The sequence below is a fragment of the Mustela erminea genome, chromosome 1 (assembly GCF_009829155.1).
Source record: "Mustela erminea isolate mMusErm1 chromosome 1, mMusErm1.Pri, whole genome shotgun sequence".
Lineage (NCBI taxonomy): Eukaryota > Metazoa > Chordata > Mammalia > Carnivora > Mustelidae > Mustela > Mustela erminea.
In genome coordinates this window covers 100,025,609-100,051,596 of record NC_045614.1, presented here as the reverse complement: position 1 = coordinate 100,051,596, position 25,988 = coordinate 100,025,609, and the positions used below count along the sequence as shown (strand labels likewise).

Genomic DNA, 25,988 nt, shown 5'->3' with positions numbered 1-25,988 from the left:
ATAAATATTCTGCACCAGGAAAAAAAAGACATTTTCTCCCATTCCATTTTCATCCCAAACACATAAAAATTCATTAGTTGCTGTTTACATTGCAGAACCTCATATTAAATGATATTTCCATGTATAATTAAAAAGACACGATGACTATTGTCAGCTCTAACTTTATATAGTCTCTTTTACTTTTTAATCAAAGTGTTTTGAATTTTACTTTTCACATCTTACTGGTTATTAATAAATCAATGCTAATAAGTATCAAGGAGATTAAGGATAACTGAATTCTAAAGAAACTCAATTCTCCAATTTTCAAGAAAATACAAGTAATACTACTGTCTTTACCCTGTAGGAACTCCTTCACTGTATTTTGAAAGGGAGGCTAACATCCTTGCTAGTCATTAAGGAGGCTCTTTTCCCCCTGGCACAGCATTGTGGGTCCTTGGCTCGATGGGGCTGTGACTTGTGCCAGGCAGTGAGCTGTGAGTAGAAGTGTTGGGTGTCTCCTCTGGGCCAGAGCACTTAAGTGCTAGTGTAAGGCTCTCCCCTATGACTGGCAACATGTAAGATGGTGACTGCTTTATCGGCCTGGGCCCCCAGTCAACCCCCACTGGGTACATAACACAAGTAAGAAATAAGCCTTGGTTCTTATAAATCACCAAGATTTTAGGTTCCTTTGTGACTGCAAAGTAATAGACTATCCTGTTATAAGGTCATCATCAAATTCTACTTCCATTATGACTAATATGGTAGCCACGGTCACAAGTGGCTATTTAAGCTTAAGTTAATTAAAATAAATAAATTTTCAAATTCAGTTACTCAGTTGTGCTAACCACATTTCAAGCATTCAGTAGTCACATGTGACTAGTGGCTACCTGATCAGACAGCACGGGTTAAAACTTTCTGTAAAGTTCTATCAGCACTGTTCCAGATGGATTACAGAAAAACGAGAACTCCAAATTTTACCTGAACCAGGCATATTACTTTTCAAATTACAATGAAATTAAAACTTAAATGTTTGTGTGAAATCAGTCTGGAGGGCATGGTCCATAGTTTCACCAAATTACATTGATAATATAGACTCAATACCTACGTTATAGTTTGTGATTAGCCATTTATATTCACACATATTTTCCACTTTTTAAGACATTTTAAAAGTACCAGTTCTGTGCTCCTCACCACCAAATCTAAGTAGACCTGCATTTCAGAAGCAATTACCAGATTACTTGTGATATGAAACAACCAGCCAGGACAACAATCTCAGGTGTTTTCGGAACCTGGAGCTACCTGAGTTAGGAGAGAATCCAATGGGGCCATCTGAGATAGATGCAGAGGAGAGACAGGGTCACTAGGGTAGGATTTCCTTGACAGTGACCCAAAAGGGAAGTGGGAGGGGCCATTCTGACAGCTATAATCATTTACCTTCAGTGGCTTTGATCACTGGAACTGGAGACAGCCAGGAGACCTACAATGTTTGGAGACAACTTTAAAATTTCTAACTGCTGCTTGTTTGAAATCTTAGCCCGCAGGCCCTGCTGTGTTCCAAATGCTGATATTCTGCAGGGAGGGCTTCATGTCAGAGACTGTTTTTGCCCCGGTGGTGACCACGTGGAAGTGTGTAATAAATCCTCACATTATTGGATTCTGGGACTAGAGTTTTTCTAGTTGGAGATAACTAAGAAAGAAGAAAATTATAAAGTAGCCTGTCGATTTGGTCATTCACACTTACTAGCTTCTTTTGGGCAGACGTTAGTAGCCTCCAGTAGTTAAGAGAGGTGGAGTTACAGGGCTCCTCCACAACCTTATTCCAGGTGCTATGTTAAAGTGAAAGAGAGCCTCAGGCCAGGTTCATCAAGTACTTTTTTTTTTTTTAAATTTATTTATTTGACAGAGATCACAAGTAGGCAGAGAGGCAGGCAGAGAGAGGGGGAGGAAGCAGGCTCCCTGCTGAGCAGAGAGCCTGATGTGGGGCTTGATCCCAGGACCCTGAGATCACAACCTAAGCCGAAGGCAGAGGCTTTAACCCACTAAGCCACCCATGCGCCCCCTGTCAAGTACTTATTAACAAGTAGACATACAACCTACTCTGTAAGGTCCATGAAGTCCCAGATCTCTCTCCAGAAAGCACCTGACCTGTTCACTGAAGACAAACACTACAGAAGTCTAGGGTAGGGCTTAGCAAACCTGGTTAATCAGCCAAGGGGAGTCGGTTCCAGCTGCACCTCCTACTGGAGTTGTGTAGTTTGTGCTTCAGTTTTCTTGTCTATAAAATTAGAGTAATACCTCCTCCCCCCATGGTTATAAAAATTAAATGAGCGCAGGTTGCTTGGGTGGCTCAGTCCGTTAGGCACGTGACTCTTGATTTCAGCTCAGATTATGATCTCAGGGTCATGAGATCAAGCCCTCTGTTGGGCATGCTTGGAATTCTCTCTCTGCCTCTCCCCACCCCACTGCTCCTGCTAGCATGTGCACACATGCTTGCTTGCTCTCAAAAATAAAAGATGATGGATTTTTTTTTTTTTTTAATGCGGGCTCCATGCCTATGTGGAGCCCAATGCAGGGCTTGAACTCATGACCCCGATGTCAAGACCTGAGCTAAAATCAAGAGATGTTTAACTGACTGAGCCACCCAGGCACCCATAAAAAATAAAAATAAAAATAAATGAGCTCATGCACATTACCTGCTCCTGAAACTAAGCCCCTATTCTTCTGGTAGTCAGAGATGCTAAGTTGTGTCAGAAATATCCTCTCTCAAGGAACTGATTATATCCTGCAGAAACAAAATACACATGTGAAAAAGTTATATACTAATGAAAGATGAAAAGAACTATTTAAGTTCACCTACGTCCCAGAGAAGGATCTTTGAATCTGAAAGTGCCCATGCAGTTGTACAAAAAATAATTGCTGTGAGTTTAGGAAATGCTACAACTGCCCACTTGTTCTAAGGCAAAGTTTTAACTCCCAATACTACTCTCCTCTTCATAGTCACAAGAGAAAAGCTCATCTGACCTTATGAGACTTATTTTGCAATTAAGAGGAAATTTCTCGGACTTAGCTTGACTTTAATTGCACTATACCTTTATTCTAAAGAGATCCTCATTTAAAAAAAAGATTTTATTTATTTATTTTGGCAGAGAGAGAGAGATCACAAGTAGGCAGAGAGGCAGGCAGAGAGAGAGAGGGAAGCAGGCGTCCCCCTGAGCAGAGAACCTGATGCAGGGCTCGATCCCAGGACCCTGAGATCATGACCTGAGCAGAAGGCAGAGGCACCACACATTTTCTTTATCTTCGATCTATTTGCCATTTAAGTAACATTAACTCCCATGAAAAAAACATTGTGAAGATCAACAGTTCTATACACAGATACAGTTGGAGGGGGGTAACGTGGTAAATAACTAAAATCTAATTTACTAAATGAGGAGTGTGTTATGGATATATACACACAGATTCATAATTACCAAAAAAATCTTAACTTCATTTTCTTTTTTTCATGTAATAATAATTTTTAGTTTTGGTGGTAACTTTCAGTTTATAAAGCATTCCTACAATAATAGCTCATTTGATTTTTTTTCATCATGGTAAGTGTACTCTAATCTCCATCCCCTATGTCCCTTATCCCTCCACCCACCTCCCCTCTGGTTACCATCAGTTTGTTCTCTATGATTAATGGTCTGTTTCTTGGTTGTTTCTTTTTTTTTTTTTTCTTTATTCATTTGTTTTGTTTCTTAAACTACATATGAGTGACATCATACGGTATTTGACTTTCTCTTATTTCGCTTAGTGTTATACTCTCTAGCTCTCTCCATGTTGTTGCAAATGGCAAGATTTCATTCTTTTTATGGCTGACTAATACTCCATTGTGTGTGTGTCTATAAAATATCTTCTTTATCCATTCATCTGTCGATGGACACTTGGGCTGTTTCTATAGTTTGGCCATTGGAAATAAATGCCGTAATATACATAGGTGCATGTATCCCTTGTGTGAATTAGTGTTTTTATATTTTGGGTGTAAATATCCAGTAGTGTCATTCCTGGATTGTAGGGTAGTTCTATTTTTAATTCTTTGAGGAACCTCTGTACTATTTTTCACAGTGGCTGTACCAATTTACATTCTCACCATCAGGGCAGGAGGGTTCCTTTTTCTCCACATTCTTGCCAATGCTTCATTCTAGGGAGGATAATACATAATAATAAAGGGGACAATCCAACAACAGGATATAATATTTGTAAATATTTATGCACCCAAGATAGGAGCACCTAAATACACAAAACAGTTAATAACAAACACAAGAGATTATATTAATATAATAATGGGGGACTTTAACGCCCATATACACTGATGGATAGATAATCCAAACAGAAAATCAACAAGAAAATAGTGTCTTTGAATGACACACTAGACCAGATGGACTTAACAGACATATTCAGAACATTCCATTCTAAAACAGCAGAATACACATTCTTTTCAAGTGCACAGGGAACATTCTCCAAAACAGATCACATATTAGGCCACAAAACAAGTCTCAGCAAATTCAAAAAAACTGAAGTCATTCCATGCATCTTTTCTGACCACACTCTATGAAACTAGAAATCAACCACAAGAAAAAAATCTCTAAAGAGCATAAATACAAGGAGGTTAAATAACATGTTATTAAACAATGAATGGGTCAATCAAAAAATTAAAAAAAGAAATTTTTTAAAATTACATGAAAACAAATGGAAATGAAAACACAATGGTCCAAAATCTTTGGGATGTACAAAAGTGGTTCTTAGAGCTAAGTTTATAGCAAAGCTTTGTACCTCAAGAAGAAAAATATCAAATAAACAACCTAACTTTACATCTAAAGGAGCTAGAAAAAGAACAAACAAAATCCAAACACAGCAGAAGGAAGGAAATAAAGCTTAGAGCAGTAATAAATGATATAGAAAAAAAAATGACATAGAAACTAAAAAAAAAAAAAAACCAACAGAACAGATCAATGAAACCAGAAGCTGGTTCTTTGAAAAGATCAAGGAAATTGATAAACCTCTAGCAAGATTTAAAAAAAAAAAAAAAAAAGAGAGAGCAAGAAACCAAATAAATTACTAGTGAAAGAGGAGAAATAACAACCAATACCAGAGGGGTGTTTGGGTGGCTCAGTCGTTAAGCGGCTGCCTTTGGCTCAGGTCATGATCCCAGGGTCCTGGAATCCAGCCCCAGGTCAGGCTCCCTGCTCAGTGGGAAGCCTGCTTCTCCCTCTCTCACTCCCCCTGCTTGTGTTCCCTCTCTTGCTGTCTCTCTGTCAAATAAATAAATAAAATCTTTTAAAAAAACAACAACAACAGAAATACAAACAATTTTTTTAAAGATTTTATTTATTTATTTGACAGAGATCACAAGTAGGCTGAGAGGCAGGCAGAGAGAGAGGAGGAAGCAGGCTCCCTGCTGAGCAGACAGCCCAATGTGGGGCTCGATCCAGGACCTTGGGAGCCGAAGGCAGAGGCTTTAATCCACTGAGCCACCCCGGTGCCCCAGAAATGCAAACAATTGTAACTGAATATTATGAAGATCTATATGCCAACAAATTGGATAACTCAAAAGAGATGGATAAATTCCCAATTTTTAATTGATACTTACAAAAACAAATTCCCACTGACTTGTACCTGACTACATATTAGCCACAGAACAAAGAGTCCTTTGTTAAGCAGTCCCGGCAAATGGCTGGATAGGTATCTTTTCAAAAATTGTCTAGAGAGCTCAAAGCGGAGGGGTCTATTTTCTGGAGAAGCAGAATACCAAGGACTTAGAAAATGAGAAGCTATTATGGCAGGAGTGGAGGCCAAAGAGGACCTACTGAAAATAAGCGGTCACTCTGCTCTCTTTGTAACCCATGCTAACCTGAGAGTAAAGGAATAATAATTTTTTAAAAGCTGTAAACCCTTCAAAGATAAATATGGGAGAAAACAAAAGAAAAATACCAGATTTTTGGAAGACAGAAAGCAAACAAATGAGTGGGTAACTGACTTAAAGCACAGAAGCTGAAACCTGACTTCCTGCAGAGAAGGAAGCTATAGGCGGCAGGTCAGCTTTGCCCTGAAGAATCCTTAAAAAGCTAGAGACTGGTAGAACCAGGTACGTATGAAGGGGATCCTTAAAGGGAATGTAAGGTATCAACTCACAGATGCCAACCAAGGTCATTTAGGTCAAAGCAGGTCAAAAGTCCAACTAGAAGATCAAGACAGAGGTAGATGGAATAGCTAGGAATTAGAACAGACCAAGGTCCAGAGTCCAGGAAGTCAGTCTGAACACATTCATAATACCCATAAAGTGCAGAAAACAGCCTGGTCCTAGAAAGGCATTTGCTTGCTCAAGCAGTTTTAAGATTTTTTTTTCCTTTTTTAATTTGACAGAGAGAAAGAGAGAGAGAGCACAAGCAGGCAGAGTGGCAGGCAGAGGGAGAAGGAGAAGCAGGCTCCCCACTGAGCAGGGAGCCTGACATGGGGCTCAACATGGGGCTTGATCCCAGGACCCTGGGGTCATGACCTGAGCCAAAGGTAGCCGCTTAACTGACTGAACCACACAGGTGACCCACTCAAGCAGTTTTAAAGACAGATAAGCTCTTTCACACTGGTTGTCCAAGAAGCCAAATTGTTTGGACTTCCAATAATGAACCTTTTTAATGGATGTCTTACATCTTTATTTAAAATATAAGCTCAGTTAACTGTCTTGCTAATTTTGGCCATTCTAACTGGTGTAAGGTGGTATCTCAATGTGGTTTTAATTTTAATCTCCCTGATGGCTAAAAACAGACACATAGACCAGTGGAACAGAGTAGAGAGCCAAGATATGGACCCTCAACCCTATGGTCAAATAATCTTTGACAAAACAGGACAAAATATACAGTGGAAAAAAGATAGTCTCCGGCGCTGGGAAAATTGGACAGCTATATGTAGAAGAATGAAACTCGACCATTCTCTTACACCTTACACAAAGATAAACTCAAAATGGATAAAAGATCTCGATGTGAGACAGGGATCCATCAGAATCCTAGAGGAGAACATAGGCAGTAACTTCTTCGATATCAGCCACAGCAACTTCTTTCAAGATATGTCTCCAAAGGCAAAGGAAACAAAAGCAAAAATGAACTTTTGGGACTTCATCAAGATCAAAAGCTTCTGCACAGCAAAGGAAACAGTCAACAAAACAAAGGCAACCCACAGGGCGCCTGGGTGGCTCAGTGGGTTAAGCCGCTGCCTTCGGCTCAGGTCATGATCTCAGAGTCCTGGGATCGAGTCCCGCATCGGGTTCTCTGCTCAGCGGAGAGTCTGCTTCCCTCTCTCTCTCTCTGCCTGCCTCTCCATCTACTTGTGATTTCTCTCTGTCAAATAAATAAATAAAATCTTTAAAAAAAAAAAAAAAAGGCAACCCACAGAATGGGAGAAGATATTTGCAAATGACAGTACAGACAAAAGGTTGATATCCAGGATCTACAAAGAACTTCTCAAACTCAACACACACAAAATAGATAATCATATCCAAAAAATGGGCAGAAGATATGAACAGACACTTCTCCAATCAAGACATACAAATGGCTATCAGACACACGAAAAAATATGTCTAGCCATCAGGGAGATTCAAATTAAAACCACATTGAGAATGGCCAGAGTTAGCAAGATAAGAAACAACGTGTGTTGAAGAGGATGTGGAGAAAGGGGAACCCTCTTACACTGTTGGTGGGAATGCAATTTGGTGCAGCCACTTTGGAGAACAGTGTGGAGATTCCTTAAGAAATTAAAAATAGAGCTTCCCTATAACCCTGTAATTGCACTACTGGGTATTTACCCCCAAGATACAGATGTAATGAAAAGAAGGGCCATCTGTACCCCAGTGTTTATAGCAGCAATGGCCACGGTCGCCAAACTGTGGAAAGAACCAAGATGCCCTTCAACAAACAAATGGGTAAGGAAGATGTGGTCCATATACACTATGGAGTATTATGCCTCCATCAGAAAGGATGAATATGCAAATTTTGTATCAACATGGACGGGACTGGAAGAGATTATGCTGAGCGAAATAAGTCAAGCAGAGAGAGTCAATTATCATATGGTTTCACTTATTTGCAGAGCATAACAAATAACATGGAGGACATGGGGAGATGGAGAGGAAAAGGGAGTTGAGGGAAATTGGAGGGGGAGATGAACCATAAGAGACTATGGACTCTGAAAAACAACCTGAGGGTTATGAAGGGGCGGAGGGGGGTGTTGGGGGAGCCAGGTGGTGGGTATTATGGAGGACATGCATTGCATGGAGCACTGGGTGTGGTGCAAAAACAATGAATTCTGTTTTGCTGAAAAGAAATTATTAAAAAAAAAAGAAGAAGAAGCTCAGTTAACTTTCATTTAATCCAACTTGCTCAACTTAACCGCAATTTTCACTCCTTTGTAAAATAAATTAACTGATGCCCACATACTTCTGAGTGTAGTCAACTGAGTTTGTTCTTAAACTTATTTATTTCAGTTGTAACTGTAGTAACATAATTTAATTATTATATAAGCCAATAAAAATTGGTTGATAAAGGGAAAAACAGTTGTTTCTATGGAAACTGAATGAAGACTAGTGGCTAATGGCAGATTGAACACTTGGCATTTATTTCCTGTCTCCCAAAACCTTACTGAAATGAAAGTAAAAGGACAATGGCATGAACCTACATGGACAAAAAATGAGAGAGGTGATATGGTAGATTTGAGTGTTGACAAAATTGGGGGATAGACTAACTGGTAATTAATTTTGTCCTTTTTTCCACTCTGCAAGTAGATGCAGGAGAGAAAGCCTCGAAGAGCAAGCTGAGTCCTACCACAGAACTAGGTAAAAGTAGAGGGATTAGACCGACTTTCTCCTATCTCCTCTAGTCCATATGGCCTTCTGACAGTCCCTTTCCCAACTCTGGCAGAAAAGGGGATCTTCTGAACTTAGACTAGAGAGGCCACGGAATGGTGGACAACAGGTCCAACTGAGATGGGAGTGAAGCAGCTCAGAAAACACAAGGCTCAAGGAAAAGCTACACACTGAACCCCAGAGCTCCAGCCCTCTCCCCTGTGTGGCTGACAGGCAGGACCAGTTACATCATCTGCAGGGCCCAGTGCAAAATGAAAATGCGAGGCCTTTGTTTGGGGGGAGAAAGAAGTATTAAGAATTTCAAGACATGGGCGCCTGGGTGGCTCAGTGGGTTAAGCCGCTGCCTTCGGCTCAGGTCATGATCTCAGGGTCCTGGGATCGAGTCCCGCATCGGGCTCCCTGCTCAGCAGAGAGCCTGCTTCCCTCTCTCTCTCTCTGCCTGCCTCTCCATCTACTTGTAATTTCTCTCTGTCAAATAAATAAATAAAATCTTTAAAAAAAAAAAAAAAAAAAAAAAAAAAAGAATTTCAAGACAGTGACAGCAGGGCATTAAAACAAGCACGAGTTCCTTTAAGTGCAGGGCCCTGTGTGACTACACAAGTGTGCACCTATGAAGTCAGCCCTGCTGCGGGGTACTCCTGCACAGGCGAGAGGTTGGAGCATTTTTCTTGAAAAATTGGATAGCCCGGGGAAATGACCCATACATGCTGTCATGCAGGAATTTCTCAATAAAACAGCTCAATTTTCATCAGATTATCAGTGTTGGTATTTAATGACTCAGGGTGATTTTTGTGCACAAAAAGGATTACTTAGAAACCATTCTGGGTTTTTTGTTTTTGTTTCTTAAGTGAGCTCTATGACCAGTGTGGGGCCTGAACTCTTGGACCCAAGATCAAGAGTTGCATGCTCCACTCACTGAACCAACCAGGCACCCCATTATGGGTTATTTTTTGTTTTTTTTTTATTAATATTTGACCCATTCGTGTGGCAAATTTTAAAACCTAGTTCTTCCTTAAACTATTAAACTCAGTTTCCAGATCTGATTTGGTAGATTTATAAATTTACCAAGATGTAATACTCACTTTTTTTTTTAACCTTTGACCTGCTTCACCCATTTCCCCCATTCCCCACCCTCACCTCTGGCAACGACCAATCTGTTCTCCTTATCTATGAGGGTTTTTTTCTTCTTCTTCTTCAAGATTCCACATATAAGAGAAATCATACTGTATTTACCTTTCTCCATCTGACTTATTTCACTTAGCATAATGCCTTTGTGGTCCATCCATTTGTTGCAAATAGCAAGAATTCATGCATTTTTATGACTGGATAATATTCTGTTATTTAACTATAAGATAATTTCTTCATCCATTCATCCATCAATGGACACTTAGGTTGTTTTCACAGCTTGGCTATCATAAACAGTATTGCAATGAACATAGAGTGCATAGATCTTTTCAAGTTAGTGTTTTTATTTTCTTCAGATTTAATACCGAGAATTGGAATTGCTAGATCATATAATTTAAATTTTTTGAGGAATCTCAAAAAACTCTTCCATACTGGCTATACCTGTTTCCACCAGTAGTACACAAGTAGTACACAAGCGTTCCCTTTTCTCCACACCCTTCCCAACATATACTTCTTGTCTTTTTGATAACAGCTATTCTAACAGTTATGAAGTGAAATCTCACCATGGTTTTGCTTTGCATTTACCTGATGATTCATGATGTTGAGCATCTTTTCATGTACTTATTGGCTATCTGTATGTCTTTTTTGGAAAAATGTCTATTTAGATTTTCTGCCCATTTTCTAATCAGATCATTTGGGTTTTTGCTATTGAGTTACATGAGTTCTTTATATTTTTTGGATATTAACCCCCTACCAGATATATGATTGGCAAATATTTTCTCTCATTTAGTAGATTGCCTTTTTATTTAATTGATACTTTCCTTGGTTGTGCAGAAGGTCTTTAGTTTAATGTAAACCCATTTATTTATTTTTTGCTTTTGTTTTGGTGTTGGATTCAAAATTATTGTTTTGGTAATACCTATGTCAAGGAGTTTACAGCCTATGTTTTCTTCTAGTTTTATGGTTTCAGGAGACAGTGGTCTAATTTCATTCTTTGTCTGTGGCGGTCCAATTTTCCCGACACCATTTATTGACTTTTATTTCTTTTTCGTGCCTAACTGCTCTGACAAGAACGTTCAAAACTATGATGAATACAAATGGAGAGTGGGCATCCTTGTCTTGTTCTCAATCTTACAGAAAAAGCTTTTGAGAATGATTTTAGCTGTGGCTTGTCATATTTGGCTTTATTATATTGAGGTAACTTCTCCTGCTACCCACTTCTTTGAGTTATCATAAAGGGATGTTGAAGTTCATTAAATGTTTTTTCTGCATCCATTGAAATGATCATGAATTTTACCCTGCATTTTATTTTTTAATTTATTTTATTTTTATTTTTTTTAAGATTTTATTTATTTATTTGTCAGAGAGAGAGTGAGCGAGAGCGAGCACAGGCAGTCAGAGTGGAAGGCAGAGTCAGAGGGAGAAGCAGGCTCCCTGCGGAGCAAGGATCCCGATGTGGGACTCGATCCCAGGACGCTGGGATCATGACCTGAGCCGAAGGCAGCTGCTTAACCAACTGAGCCACCCAGGTGTCCCACCCTGCATTTTATTGATATGGTGTATTACATTGACTGATTTGTGGATATTGAACCAGGCTTACAGCCCTGAACAAAGCTGAGCTGAGGGAAACACTACCTTCTCAGTTGACTGAGTATTTTTTTTTTTAATTCACAATATGCTATTTTCATTTTTTTAATTAATTATTTTTATTAACATATAATGTATTACTTGCCTCAGGGGTACAGGTCCGTGAATCGTTAGGCTTATACATTTCATAGCACTCACCATATCACATACCTTCTCCAATATCCATAACCCAACCACTCTATCCTTATCTCTCCACCATCCAGCAAACCTCAGTTTGTTTTGTGAGATTAAGAGTCTCTTATGGTTTGTCTCCCTCCCAATTCCATCTTGTTTCATTTTTTCCTTTCTTACTCCCCAAACCCCTGTCCTGCCTCTCGACTGAGTGCACTTTTTAACTAGACTTCAATGGGGCATAAGACCTGGAACTCTTATGTTCTCCTGGAACATAAGACACCCTGGTGATATTTCTTGTGACTCTGATGATCAAGTTAAGTCCCTTTCTATAGTCACTATGTTTCCAACTCTAAAATCCAGTTCTTGGGCTTAAGTCCTAAATGTTCCTTTATTCCTGAAAGTCTGTACCACCTGAAAGAGTGTATCTTACTTCTTTCATGACTCCACTGGTTTACATTCTTTACTTTTCCTTAGATATCTAAATCTTTCCCATCTACCTATATGGATACTCAAAGTCAGGTTTTTTTTAATCCTTATGAGTCTTGATGGTATTGAAACCTTTCTTGATTTGGCAGAATCCCAAAATGCTTTCTTTCTGGTAGGGCCACATTGCTACAGATATTAAAACTATATCCTACTGAATTCTGCATATCATGGACTTGTCTGTTCATTCTCAGGTCATTTTAGTGACTAAGCACTTTACAGAAAGGCCCACAATAAACAGGCCCCACCGAGACACAAACTTGTTTTTAGTACCTCACTCTTAAATACAGACAAACAACTAAATACCAGCAACCATTTGAGGCAAGTCTCTAACACAAAAGACAGAGGACAACAAACGTTAAAAAGGACTTAAAAAAAAAAAGACTATACAGGAAGAGAAAAATGTGTTAATTAATATCATCAAAGAAATAGAAGAAAACATTATATCCAAGGCACAAAGACAGGATGCTATTAATATTTTTAAAAAATTAAGACATCTAGGTAAGATGATGGGAGTAGGAAAATTCTGGCTCACCTTGTCCCATGGATACAACTAGGTAATACCAAGATCAGTGTAAATAACCCAGAAAATTACCCAAAGACTGACAGAACTGACTCTCCACAACTAAATGTAGGGAAAAGTTCACACTGAAGAGGGTAGGAAGGATAAAGACATGGTCAAGAGCTAAATAACCCTTGGCAGTATCCGTGGAAGGGAGGTATGCCACCAACTGGAGAGGGGAAAGAAACAGACCCTCACACCAAGAACCCAGGCATGGAGAAACTGCACAGGGAAGACAACTCCCCATAACCTTTGGCTTTGAAAATCAGAGGGGGCTAATTTTGCAAGTTCTTACAATCAGCTTAACACTTAGAACTATAAAAATCAGCAGGCTGGGCTTTGGGAAACCCTGGAGGGCTATAGGAAACTGAGTCCTCATTTTTAATGAGATAGCATAACAAACAGCCCCAAGGAGATAGAGAAGAGAAAGAGCAGTTTGAAAAATGCCTGGGGTGTATGGGGAGGAGACTTAATTAATAATCTCAGAGCACATGGTGGAGGGGCAGGGATCCTTAGGAGACTTCTCCAGGAACAAAATAGCTGGTGGGTGCCATTCCCCCCCACCCCCGCCCCCGCCCATCAACTCCCAGCCTAGACACAGAAACCTTCAGGAACCAACGCTCTCCACCTAACTGGCTCTCCACCTAACTGGCTAACAGTGGCCCTTCTCCCATATTCTCTGTGGACAGGTCCCCCTGTAGCCAGGTCTCAGCTCCAGGACTCCTCCCACAAGAGACCCAACAAACCTTGCTAACACTGCATAGACACACAGCCCTGGCATTCTCATGCAGACCTGCCCCTTGCAATATGCCCTTGGCTGGAGCCCATCAAAAACAGTGCCACAAGCCCAGCATTATGCAAGCAGCTCTGATAGGGGCTAGCACCACTCCAAAGTGACTCCTGCCCCAGGGATAGGGGCAGATAACCACACAGAAAAGTCTTGACTATAGCCCCAACAGTGAGCTGAAGGAAGACATCTGGTCTGATTACAGGCCCTGCCCACCAAAGAAAGCTTCTCAAGAAACAATAAAGAGAAGGCACTCTGTAGTACATCGCTACCACATCTCTGGCAAACAAATGATCTGATTCAATTCAAGCCCAAGGCAGCCCTGTATTGGCCCACTAACAACACAGGGACCAAATCCTGCCTACAACAGGCAAAGAGAGACATCACTGAGGATGGGACTGAAGGCCAAAGTAGCTCAGCCACAAAAGCAGGGTGCACATAACATACATAGGAGACACCCCTGAAGCTCCAGGTTCTGTTGAACACAGGACATTGCACTGCAGGGTACTATAAGACCTCTTCTTCATAAGTCCACTACTTTCGAGTGCAGGAAACATAGCTGACTTTCCTAACACATAGAAACAAAGTTGGGAAAAAAAAAAAGAGGATACAGAGGAATATGTTCCAAATGAAAGAAGAGAACAAAATCATGGCAAAAGAGCTAAACAAAATGGAGATAAGTAATATGTGTGATAGAGATTGTAAGGTAATAGTCATAAAGATATTCACTGGACTTAAGAAAAGAGTGGAGGACCTCACTGAGAACCTAAACAAAGAAAGACTGTAAAGACCCAATCAGAGATGAAATTTAATTTAATTGAAATTAAAAAACACTAGATGGAATAAATATTAGACTAGAGGAAGCAGGACAGATTAGGAATCTGGAGGACACAGTAATGGAAAGCAATCAAGCTGAACAGGAGAGAGAAAAAATAATAATAAAAAATGAAATAGACTTAGGGAACTAAGTAACACCACCAGGTGTAATAACATTCACATTATAGGGAGGGGCAAGAAAATTTTTTTTCATTTTTAATTTTTTACTAACATAGAATGTATTATTAGCTCCAGGGGTACAGGTTTGTGAATTGCCAGGTTTACATACTTCACAGCACTCACCATAGCACATACTTTCCCCAAAGTCCATAACCCAACCACCGTCTCGCTACTCCCCTCCCCCCGGCAACCCTCAGTTTGTTTTGTGAGATTAAGAGTCTCTTATGGTTTGTCTCCTTCCTGATCCCATCTTGTGTCATTTTTTCCTTCCCTAACCCCCAAACCCCCCATGTTGCCTCTCTACTTCCTCATATCAGGGAGCTCATATGATAATTGTCTTTCTCTGATTGACTTATTTTGCTCAGCATAATACCATCTAGTTCCATCCATGTCGACACAAATGGCAAGATTTCATTTCTTTTGATGGCTGCATAGCATTCCATTGTATATATACACCACATCCTCTTTATCCACTCATCTGTTGGTGGACATCTAGGTTCTTTCCATAGTTTGCCTATTGTGGACATTGCTGCTATAAACATTTGGGTGCATGTGCCTCTTCAGATCACTACCTTTGTATCTTTAGGATAAATAGCCAGTAGTGCGATTGCTGGGTCATAGGGTAGCTCTCTTTTCAACTTTCTGAGGAACCTCTGTGCTGTTTTCCAGAGTAGCTGCACCAGCCTGCATTCCCACCAAAGGAAGAAAGTTTTTATGAAGAAATAATAGCTGAAAACTTCCTGAATCTAGTGGAAGGAAACAGGAATCCAGATCCAGGAGATACAGAGAGCCCCCAGCAAAATCAGTCCAAAGAGGTCCACACCAATACACACAATAATTAAAGTAGCAAAACAGTAGTGATAAAGAGAGAATTTTAAAAGCAAAACAAAACAGTTACATACAAGGGAAACCCCGCAAGGTTACCAGCTAATTTTTCAGCAGAAACCTCACAGGCCAAAAGGGAGTCACATGATATATTCAAAGAGCTGAAAGAAAAAAAAAACAAAAACAAAAAACCCACATCCAAGAATACTCTACCCAGCAAGGCCATCACTCAGAATAGAAGTCAAGATAAAGAGTTTCCCAGACAAACAAAAGACCACTAAACCAGCCTTATATGCAATGTTAAATGGGATTTACTAAGTGGAAAGGAAAGACAATAAGAGTAAAAAAAAAAAAAAAAAGTAGGAGGAACAAAAGAAGTAAAATTAAGTATACCTATAAAACCAGTCAAGGGATTCACAAAATAAAAGGAGATAAAATATGACAGAATATACCTAAAACAGGGAAGGGAGAGGAGTAAAAATTTAGTGCTTTTAGCATGGGTTCAAACTTAAATGACCATCAGCTTAATATAGACTGCTATACACATGAGAAGCTACATAACAACCTAATGGTAATCAATAAACAAAGACAAGCAATATGTAAACAAAACAAAAACAAAAGAGAGAAAGGAATTCAATAGAATACCACTAAAGAAATATCATTTATAATATCACATAAAGAAATTAGTGATATTTAGAATATCACTAAAGAAAGCCAGCAAGCCATGATAGAAGAGAGCAAGAGAAGAAAAATACAGAGAAAAACACAAAAACAACCAAAAACCAAATAACAAATGACAATTAAGTACATACCTATCAATAATTACTTTGAATATAAATGGACTAAAAGTTCCAATCAAAAGACACAGGGTGACAAAATGGATTAAGAAAGCAAGACCCACTTATATTCTGCTTACAAAAGTCTCATTTGAGACCTAAAGACACATGAGGATTGAAAGTGAAGGGATGGAAAAGCATTTATTATGCAAATGGAATGAAAAGAAAGCTGGGATAGCAATGCTTATATCAGACAAAATACACTTTAATACAAAGACTATAACAAGAGACAAAAAAGGACATTATATAATCACAAAGGGAACAATCCAACAAGAAAATATAACAATTTTAACTATTTAGGCACCCAACATAGGAGCATCCAAATACATAAAGCAGCTAATAACAAAAAGGAAGTAATTAGTAGTAATATAATAGGAGGGGAGTTTAACACCCCCACTTACATCAGTGGATAGATCACCCAAACAGAAAATCAGCAAGAAAACAGTGTCTTTGAATGACACACTGGACCAGATGGACTTAACAGATATATTCAGAACACTCTGTCCTAAAAGAGCAGAAAACACTCTTTCCAAGTGCACATGTAACATTTTCCAGAATAGATCACATATTAGACCACAGAACAAGTCTTAACAATATCAAAAAGACTGCAGTCATATCATGCATCCTTTCTGATCACAACACTATGACACTGGAAATCAAACTTAAGAAAAAAAAATCTGGAAAGCCTACAAATACATGGAAATTAAATTCATGCTACTAAACAATGAAACAATAAATGGGTCAACCAAGAAATAAAAGAGGAAATAAAAAATATACATGGAGACAAATTAAAATGAAAACACAATAGTCTAAAATCTTTGGGATGCAGCAAAAGTGGTTCTAAGAGGGAAGTTTATAGCAATACAGGCCTACCTCAAGAAGCAAGAAAAATCCCAGATAAAAACCTAACCTCATACCTAGAAAAAGAACAAACAAAACCCAAAACCAGCAGAAGTAAGGAAATAATAAAGATTAGAGCAGAAATAAACAAAATAGAAACTACAGAAGAGATCAATGAAACCAGGAGTCAATTCTTCGAAAAAATAACAAAATTGGTAAACTTTTAACCAGACTCATCCAAAAAAAAAAAGGCAAAAATTCCTAGAAACAGAGAAGCCTCCAAAAACTGAATTACCAGCAATGAAATTGAATCAATAATCAAAAAACTCCAGACAAATGAAAGTCCAGGACCAGATGGCTTCATAGGTGAATTGCACAAAGTATTTTAAAATTCTTCTCAAACCATACCAAAAAATGGAAGAAGAAGGAAAGCATTCAAATCCATTCTATGGGGCCTGCTTTGCCCTGATATGAAAAGCAGATTAAGATGCTTTCAAAAAAGAGACTACAGGCCAGTATCTCTGATAAACATAGATGCAAAAATCCTCAACAATTTTATTCAACATATACCAAAAGTCTTAACTACATCAATCAGACAACAGAAAAAAATTAAAAGCCCCAATTTGGTAGGGAAGAAGTAAAACTTCCACTATTTGCAGTTGATATACTATATATATAAATCTTTAAAGATTCCACCAAAAAACTGCTAGAAATGATAAATGAATTCAGTAAGGTTGCAGGATACAAAATCAAAGCACAGAAGCTGTTGTATTTCTATACACTAATAACGAAGCTACAGAAAGCAAAATTAAGAAATCAACCCCAATTACAACCACACCAAAAATAAGAAAATACCTAGAAACAAACATAGCTAAGGAGGTGAAAGTCCTGTCCTCTGAAAACTATAAAACACTACTGAAAGAAATTTAAGATGACACAAAGAAATGGAAAGGCATTTCATGCTCACAGATTAGTAGAACAAATGTTATTAAAATGGCTGCACTTTCCAAAACAATCTACAGATTTAATGTAATCGCTATCAAAGTACCAACACAGCATTTTTCAAAGAACTTTAAAAAACATCCTAAAACTTGTATAAAACCACAAAATAACCTGAAGAGCCAAAGCATCTCAAAACAAAACAAAACAAAAACAAACAAACAAACAAACAAAAAACCCAGGGGCGCCTGGATGGCTCAGTGGGTTAAAGCCTCTGCTTTCCGCTCAGTCATGATCCCGGGCTCCTGGGCTCGCGCGTTGGGTTCTCTGCTCAGCAGGGAGCCTGCTTCCCTCTCTCTCTCTCTGCCTGCCTCTCTGCCTACTTGTGATCTCTGTCAAATAAATAAATAAATTCTTTAAAAAAAAAAAAAAAACACCCTCCCCCAAACAAAACTAGAAGTATCACAATTCCAGATTTCAAGTTATGTTACAAATGTGTCATAATAAAAACAGTGCGGTACTGGCACAAAAGTAGACACATAGATCAATGAAACAGAATAGAAACCCCAGAAATAAACCCTCAGTGTTATGGTCTCTTGCTCTTTGACAAAGGGGGCAAGAATAGACAATATGAAAAAATCTTTTCAACAAATGGTGGTGGGAAAACTGGACAGCTTCTAGCAAAATGAGACTGGACCACTTTCTTATACCAAACACAAAAATACATTCGAAATGAATTAAGTACCTGAAACCATAAAAACCTTACAAGAGAGAATAGGCAGTAATTTTTCTATCAGCCCTAGCAACATTTTTCTAGATATGTCTCCTGAGGCAGGGCAAACAAAAGCAATAATAAACTACTGGGACTACATCAAAATTAAAAGCTTCTGCACAGCAAAGGAAATAATCAACTAAAAGATGACTTACTCATGGGAAAAGATATTTGTAAATGACATATCTGATAAAGTGTTAGTATGTAAAATATAAGAAAAACATCTACAGCTCTACACACATAGAGAGAAATCTAAAAAATGGGTAGAAGACATGTAGAGACATTTTCCTAAAGAAGACGTACAGATGGCCAACAGATACAAGAAAAGATGCTCAACAGCACTAACATCAGGGAAATGCAAATCAAAACCACAATGAGATAACACCTTACATCTGTCAGAATGGCCAAAATCAATAACAGAAGAAACAAATGTTGGCAAGGATGTGAAACGAACCCTTGTGCACTGTTGGTGGGAATACAAACTGGTACAAACACTGTGGAAAACAGAATGGAGGTTCCTCAAAAAAATAAAAAATAGAAATACTATATGATTCAGTAATTCCACTGCTGGCTATTTACCCAAGAATATGAAAACACTAATTCAAAAAATATATGCAGCCCAATGTGTACTGCAGCATTACTATGGATAAAGAAGATGGGGGTGGGGGTAATGGAATATTACTCATCCATAAAAAAGAACAAAATATTGCCACTTGCTAGAACATGGGTGAAGCTAACTAAAATAAGTCAGTCAGAGGAAAATTGCCATGTGATTTCATTCATATATGGAATTTAAGAAACAAAATAAAGGAACTAAGTAAGGGGAAAAAGTGATAAACTAAAAAAAGACTCTTAACTATAGAGAACAAACTCATGGTTCCCAAAGAGGAAAACGGGGTCAGGTGAAATAAGTGATGGGTTTTAAGACTATACTTACCATGATGAGCACTGAGTAATGCATAGAATTATTGAATTTCTATTTTGTACACCTGAAACATATATAACACTCTATGTTAACTACACTGGAATTACAATTTTTAAAAAGAGAGAGAGAGAATGGTACACTACAAGCCAGAAGGAAGAAAAAGCCTGGCTGCCTTTCAATTCAATGACTGTGCATAATGTCTTGTCCCCCAGTAAAAACATGGCCCAGTGAATTTCACAAATCTTAACCACTCATATATCTTTTTCCTCCTTCCTGTGGGACCATATGTGTTTACTTCTCATATTCCTTTTGATAGATGTCTTTCATTTTTGACCATGCAGTTCTAACACACTATTTGGAGGGAATTTCAAGAATGAAGCTCAAGTGTAGGCTAATAGCTCCTAATCCAACAACAAAGTCTCTAGAATTTGGGTATGTGAACTTCTAATCAGATGCTCCTAAGACCCTGACCCCATAGTAACACAGAGAAGCAAATGGCAGTTTTGAATCTTTCAGGAGTAGTAGAAGAACCAGTAATGGAAGCATTCAATGTCCAGAGGTAGCCAGGCCAATGACATAAGCTGCTGGATAATAACCAGATTCTTCCTGAGTATTGATCTGGTCTCTCTTTTGGTTGCCTAATTTCCATTGGCTTCCTGTCCATGTTCCAAACCTCATTCATTAACTTTTCCATTAATTTTGTGAGCTACCCACTGACCTTACAATGCATTCCTTTTCTAACTAACCTAAGTTGGTCTCCCTTACATAGGAACCTGGAAATGATTAGTATATTCCCCTTTGGTGTAGAAGTCACCTTTACTATGAAGATAAAAAGATGAGGGAGAGGGCTGCCTCCTAATCAATTGCCCCTATGTCAGGTGGCCAGCTCTAATCCAGAAGAATCCATTACTGTGACTTTGGTGGTGATCCCTTCTTTGCTTTTCTTTATAGTTTTTCCACCTACCTATGTATATATACCCCCAAAATGTAGTTTCATTTGGCCTGATTTTGAACTTTAGATGAATCAGGCTATGTACATTCCTTTGTGCATTACTTCCTTCACTCAATTATATGTTTATGGGATTCATCGAAGTTGTCAAGTAGAGCATGGCTGTAAGGTAACCCAGTGTAACATTTCATGGCTTATTTATTTATTCCACTATATATAAGATGTTGTGTTGTATTCAGTGTGGGGCTGTAATAAACAAAACTGCTTTAAATATTCTGATATATGTATTCTAGGGGCATTCAAGGGCATCTACTTGGCAGTAGAAATCAATCATGGGTTATGTGTACCTTTGACTTTCCGAGATAACGCCAAACCATTTTCTGAAGTGAATGCATCAATACCACCAGCAGGCTTCAGGAGTTTCTGCTGCAAGATGTTCTCACCAAGAACTGGTATTTTCAAACTGTTTCATTTCACCCACCCTGGAAGATGGCTAAAATGTATCTCACTGTAAAGTATCTCACTATAGTTATAATTTTCATTTCCTTGATTACCAGTGAAGTTGAGGATATTTGCATATGTTTATTGGTCATATTTTTTCTTTGATAAAATCCCTATTCAAGTCTTTTGCTCATTTTTTCAATGTGATTATCCCTTATTGATTCGAAGAAGTTTTCATTATGTTGTAAAGGCTAGTCCTTTATTAATTATGTGTGTGTTAAGTATCTTCTCCCACTCTGTACTCTATGGGGTTTCCTCCTAATTTTATGCTGTCTTTTGATGAAAAGAAGTTCTTTATTGTAATCTAGTCAAATGTATCAGTCTTTTCATTTACAGTTGGTACTTTCTATGCCTTCTTTTAAAATTCTTTACCTTTGAGATAATAAAGATACTCTCTTATATTACTTTCTAAAAACTTTTATTGTTGTCTTTCATATTTAAGCCTAGAAATGATTTTTGTGTGCGCTGTGAGGAAGGGAATTTTTTTTCCCCATATGGATATCCAACTGTTCTAGTAGCTTTTATTGAAATGCCCGTCTTTTCTCTACAGCATCTCTGTCATACCCAAAGTGACTATATATGTTTGGGTCTGTTCCTAGGCTCTCTATTCTGGTCCATCAGCCTATTTGCCATTCCTATACTAATACTATACTGTCCTATGTACTATAATTTATAATAATTCTTGATCTATTATAGGTCAAATTCTCCCAATATCTTTTTTCTTTTTTAAAGATTTTTATTTATTTGACAGACAGAGATCACAAGTAGGCAGAGAGGCAGGCAGAGAGGGGGCGGGGGAAGCAGGCTCCCCGCTGAGTAGAGAGTCCGATGTGGGGCTTGATCCCAGGACACTGGGATCACCACCTGAGCCGAAGGCAGAGGCTTTAACCCACTGAGTCACCCAGGCGCCCCAACCGCACACCCCAATATCTTGACAAAACGTTTACACTTCTTTGTAAAATTTTAATTTCCTTATCAAGTTCCACAAAAAAACAAAATGAACAAACAACACTAACCACCTGAGGAAATTCTGATTTGAGATCTAATGTAATTTATAAATTAATTTAGGGAGAACGGTTACCTTTACCATATGGAGTCTTTCAATTTATGACTTGTAACAGCACTCCAACCAGTTTTAAGGGTTAACTTGCTTCAAGCTTATGCACTTCTTGCTTCCTGACCTAAATAATTCTCTGGTCTTTGGCAGAACTAACTTACTTTCCTTGAGCTTTGTAGACCACTGGCCTTAAGGAGTGAAGGTCCAAACTTTGCCAGAAGATAAGGCCTGATTACATTCTAATGCAGCGCTGCTGATGCCAGTAAGTCTGTTTAGGGTCATGTTGACATAGGACTAACTGCCTGGGCACCTGCTTCTCCTATAGATAGCCTCCCTCCCTTTTCTTCTGCCATCCACTTTAAATCCCTGCAGCTATACCTGGACAGTGATTTGATTCTGATTTGAGATCTGATTCTGATTTGAAATCCTGAAGCCAACATCTTCCCAGGCTGCCGGCTTCCTGAGTAAAGTCACCTTTCCTCTCCCACCATCACTTGTCTCAATTGTTGATTTTCAAGTGGCAAGTAGCTGAAAGTGAGTTCAGAACCGGTTCTCTGGTAACAAACTCAGTATCCCTCCACTTACTTTAGGTCTTCCTTAATGTCACTCAATAATGTTTTATTATTCTCTACATAGAACTGGAACATTAGCGCAGAGGTCATGTAATTATGTACACTTTTATGATTGTTATGTGTTCCTGATGAACAGAATCTTTCATCATGTTATCACTACTAGGAATGCTTTTTGATTGATAGTGATGGAGATGTATTAGCTGTATTTAGGTTCCAATTTAGGTTCCAATTGCTGCTGCTGTTAAAATTTCCAAAAGCTTAGTGGCTTAAAACAATACAAATGTATTATTTTACAATTCCGTAGGTCAGAAGTCTGATACGGGTCTCACTGGACTAAAATTAGATGTTGGCGAGGCTGCATTTCTTGCTAGAGAGATAATCCATTTCCTTACATTTTCCTGGTTCTGGAAGCCCTTTGCCTCCACCTTCAAAGCCAGAAACATTGCATCTCTCTTTTGCCTCTCTTCTACAGTCACTTCCCCTTCTGACTGATTCTTTTTCTGCCTCCCTCTTTTGATTACATTGAGCCCACTCAGATAATGCGACTAATCTCTATACCTCAAACACCTTGATTTAATCACACCTGCAAAATCCCTTTTGCCAAGGCAAATAACACCTTAATCTAAGTGTTTGTGTTCCCCCAAAATTCATGTATGTATTGAAATCCTGATCCCCAACACCCCGAGGTGAGGCCTTCGGGGTGTGATTAGGAATGGGATTAGCACCCTTATAAAAAGGGCCCTAGAGGGACGCCTGGGTGGCTCAGTTGGTTAAGCAGCTGTCTTCGGCTCAGGTCATGATCCCAGCGTCCTGGGATCGAGTCCCACATCGGGCTCCTTGCTCGGCAGGGAGCCTGCTTCTCCCTCTGCCTCTGCCTGCCATTCTGTCTGCCTGTGCTTGCTCTCTCCCCCTCTCTCTCTGATAAATAAATAAAATCTTTAAAAAAAAAAAGGGGGGGGCCCTAGAAATATCTCTTGGTTAGTCTCTCAGTCCTAGCCCTGGTCATAGCAGTTGCCCTCAGAGAAATGCTGGCTTTGGCTTTTGCTAACTGATCACTGTTGTAATTTCAATTTACTATTCTTAACCATCACCAACAAAAGCCCTCTCCTCACTTCCAGTTCCCACTTTGGAGATTCCTTACTTTCCCTGCAAATCTAATAATGGTTTAAAAATAACATCATTTTTCTCAAGTCTTTGGGGTTTGCTTGTCTTTTTGGGGGGGCAATGGAATGTGGTAGGCTGTATAATGGCCCCCACATAGGTCACTATTCTAGTCCTCAGAATATTACTTATATGGCAAAAGGCACTGGGCAGGAGTGATGGAAGTTAAGGCTCTTGCTATGGGGAAATTATCCCAGATTATCTGGTTGAGCCCAATCCAATCACAAAGATCAGTTGTTTTAAGAAAGCAGGTGGAAGTTCCGAGAGGGCAAATTGAAGTAACTTGTGAGCCAAGAATGCCAGCAACTTCTAGAAGCTGGAGGAAGTAAGGAATGGATGGATTCTCCCTTGGAACCTACAGAAGGAACAGTTTTGCCTGCACCTGGTCTAAATGTAATTGATTACTCAACATCTCCACTTGGAGTCTAATGTAAATTTCAAATTCGACACATAAAAAAGCAAAACTCCCCATTTCTGCCTTCAAAATACTTTCTTCAATTTGGTTCTTCCAGGTTGCTCACAATGTCTCCTTTACCTCATACTCCACGTATAATATATCCACAAATCTTACCAGCTCTTTTAAAATATGTCCAGAATTCAATCAGGTTTCCATCATTTCAATCATGACCTCTCTGGCCTAAACCACTATCACTATAGCTCGGTTTACTGCAATAACTTCCTAACTGATAAGACCTTTCACCAGTTAATATAGATTTATTTTCCACCAGCTCTCTCTATATGGACAGACAGAAGACTGTCTCTCATTTACTGCAAAGAACGCCACCCCCCCCACCCCCCGCCCCGTGCAACCTCACAGAAACTCTACTTGCTAGAATGGATAAATATTTTATACCACTATGTATACAGCAATTCATTTAAGATATCTGTGTGAAAATTAGCTGTAGGAGCCTTTTACAAATTAAAGGAAAAAAAAAATCCAGAACAAAGCACTTAATGAGCAAGAGTGATCAGCTGGCTGAAGCAGTTTCCATAAGCCTTCCCTGTTTACCTCAGCAGACAGGTTTTACGTTTAAGCCAACACTTCTGTTTTGGACCACTGTAGGTGGGAAGTTTCTTGCTCCACTCGGCACCTCACCCTTAGCTGACCACCTAAATACCTCGTCCTCGTCCCGCCTCGGCGACAGGTGATCCCACAGGGCTTCAGGCTGGAAGATGCACTTGAACCTCCCAGACCTTCCCAAATGACACTGGAACCTAGACCACACGTACGACTTTAGTCAAAAAAAGGGGCAACTTCTCATTGACCTTCTCCACTGTACTAGTAACTTAAAATTTAAAAGCCAGGGAAGAAACTTTCGAAAACCGAACCTTCAACCTGGCTATTGGTGCAGGAGCAAAGAGAACCCGCCAAAAAGCGTATTCCTCCCCCGCCTCTGGGGTTGATGGGAAGCGATATCGCCGTCAATTACCCTGACCCAAAATGGCAGGTTGTTCGATCACCCACTGGAAGAAGATGAAAAGGGAGAAGGAAATCATCATTTTCTTGATCCATCATGGAGACAGAGTTTATACAGGGAGAAACAGGGACGACAAAGCATCCAGATGTTAGGAACTGCTGGACTACGGACGGAGGTGACTCTGACATAATCCAAGATGGCGCCAGAGAGTATAACCCGGAGCGCAAAGAGGCGGTGATTACCGTGATCCAACATGGCACTGGCGTTTGAAACGAGCTGAAAGGCGGAGAGCGTCAGGAGTGTCTTTGCCCTCTTTCAAGATGGCGGCCGCCGTGGGCGCTGTCTCTGGCTCCGCCCCGCGGACTCGACCCCGCCTCTCCCTCGTCCCTCCGCCCCCTCGCGGTGCCTTGTCCGGGCTGCTGTGCTCGCGCAAGGAGAGCGTGCTCGGGTGGCTTGACATGGCGGCAGCGGCGGCGACTGCAGCGACGAAGGGGAATGGGGGCGGGGGCGCCCGGGCCGGGGCCGGCGAAGCGGGCGGTGCGCGGAAAAAGAAGGGCCCAGGGCCTCTGGCCACGGCGTATCTGGTCATCTACAATGTGGTGATGACGGCCGG

The 25,988-nt window shown here is 39.6% G+C and overlaps 1 protein-coding gene and 1 long non-coding RNA gene across 3 annotated transcripts in view; one reads left to right on the top strand and one right to left on the bottom strand.

The window, feature by feature from the left end:
• Positions 1-1,980: 1,980 nt before the first annotated feature.
• On the bottom strand, positions 1,981-25,828 carry LOC116585968. Of its 2 annotated transcripts, XR_004283826.1 has the most exons (4): positions 25,618-25,828; positions 4,109-4,159; positions 2,673-2,761; positions 1,981-2,274 (listed from the first exon to the last, which is right to left on the bottom strand). It is a non-coding gene; the product is annotated as an uncharacterized LOC116585968 (long non-coding RNA). The 2 variants fall into 2 exon arrangements; XR_004283829.1 differs by lacking the exon at positions 4,109-4,159.
• Positions 25,762-25,988, top strand: part of HACD2 (3-hydroxyacyl-CoA dehydratase 2) — a 121,390-nt gene continuing 121,163 nt past the window's right edge. The window contains exon 1 of the mRNA XM_032335393.1: positions 25,762-25,988. Coding sequence (XP_032191284.1) covers positions 25,834-25,988 — 155 coding nt within the window. The 5' untranslated portion in view covers positions 25,762-25,833.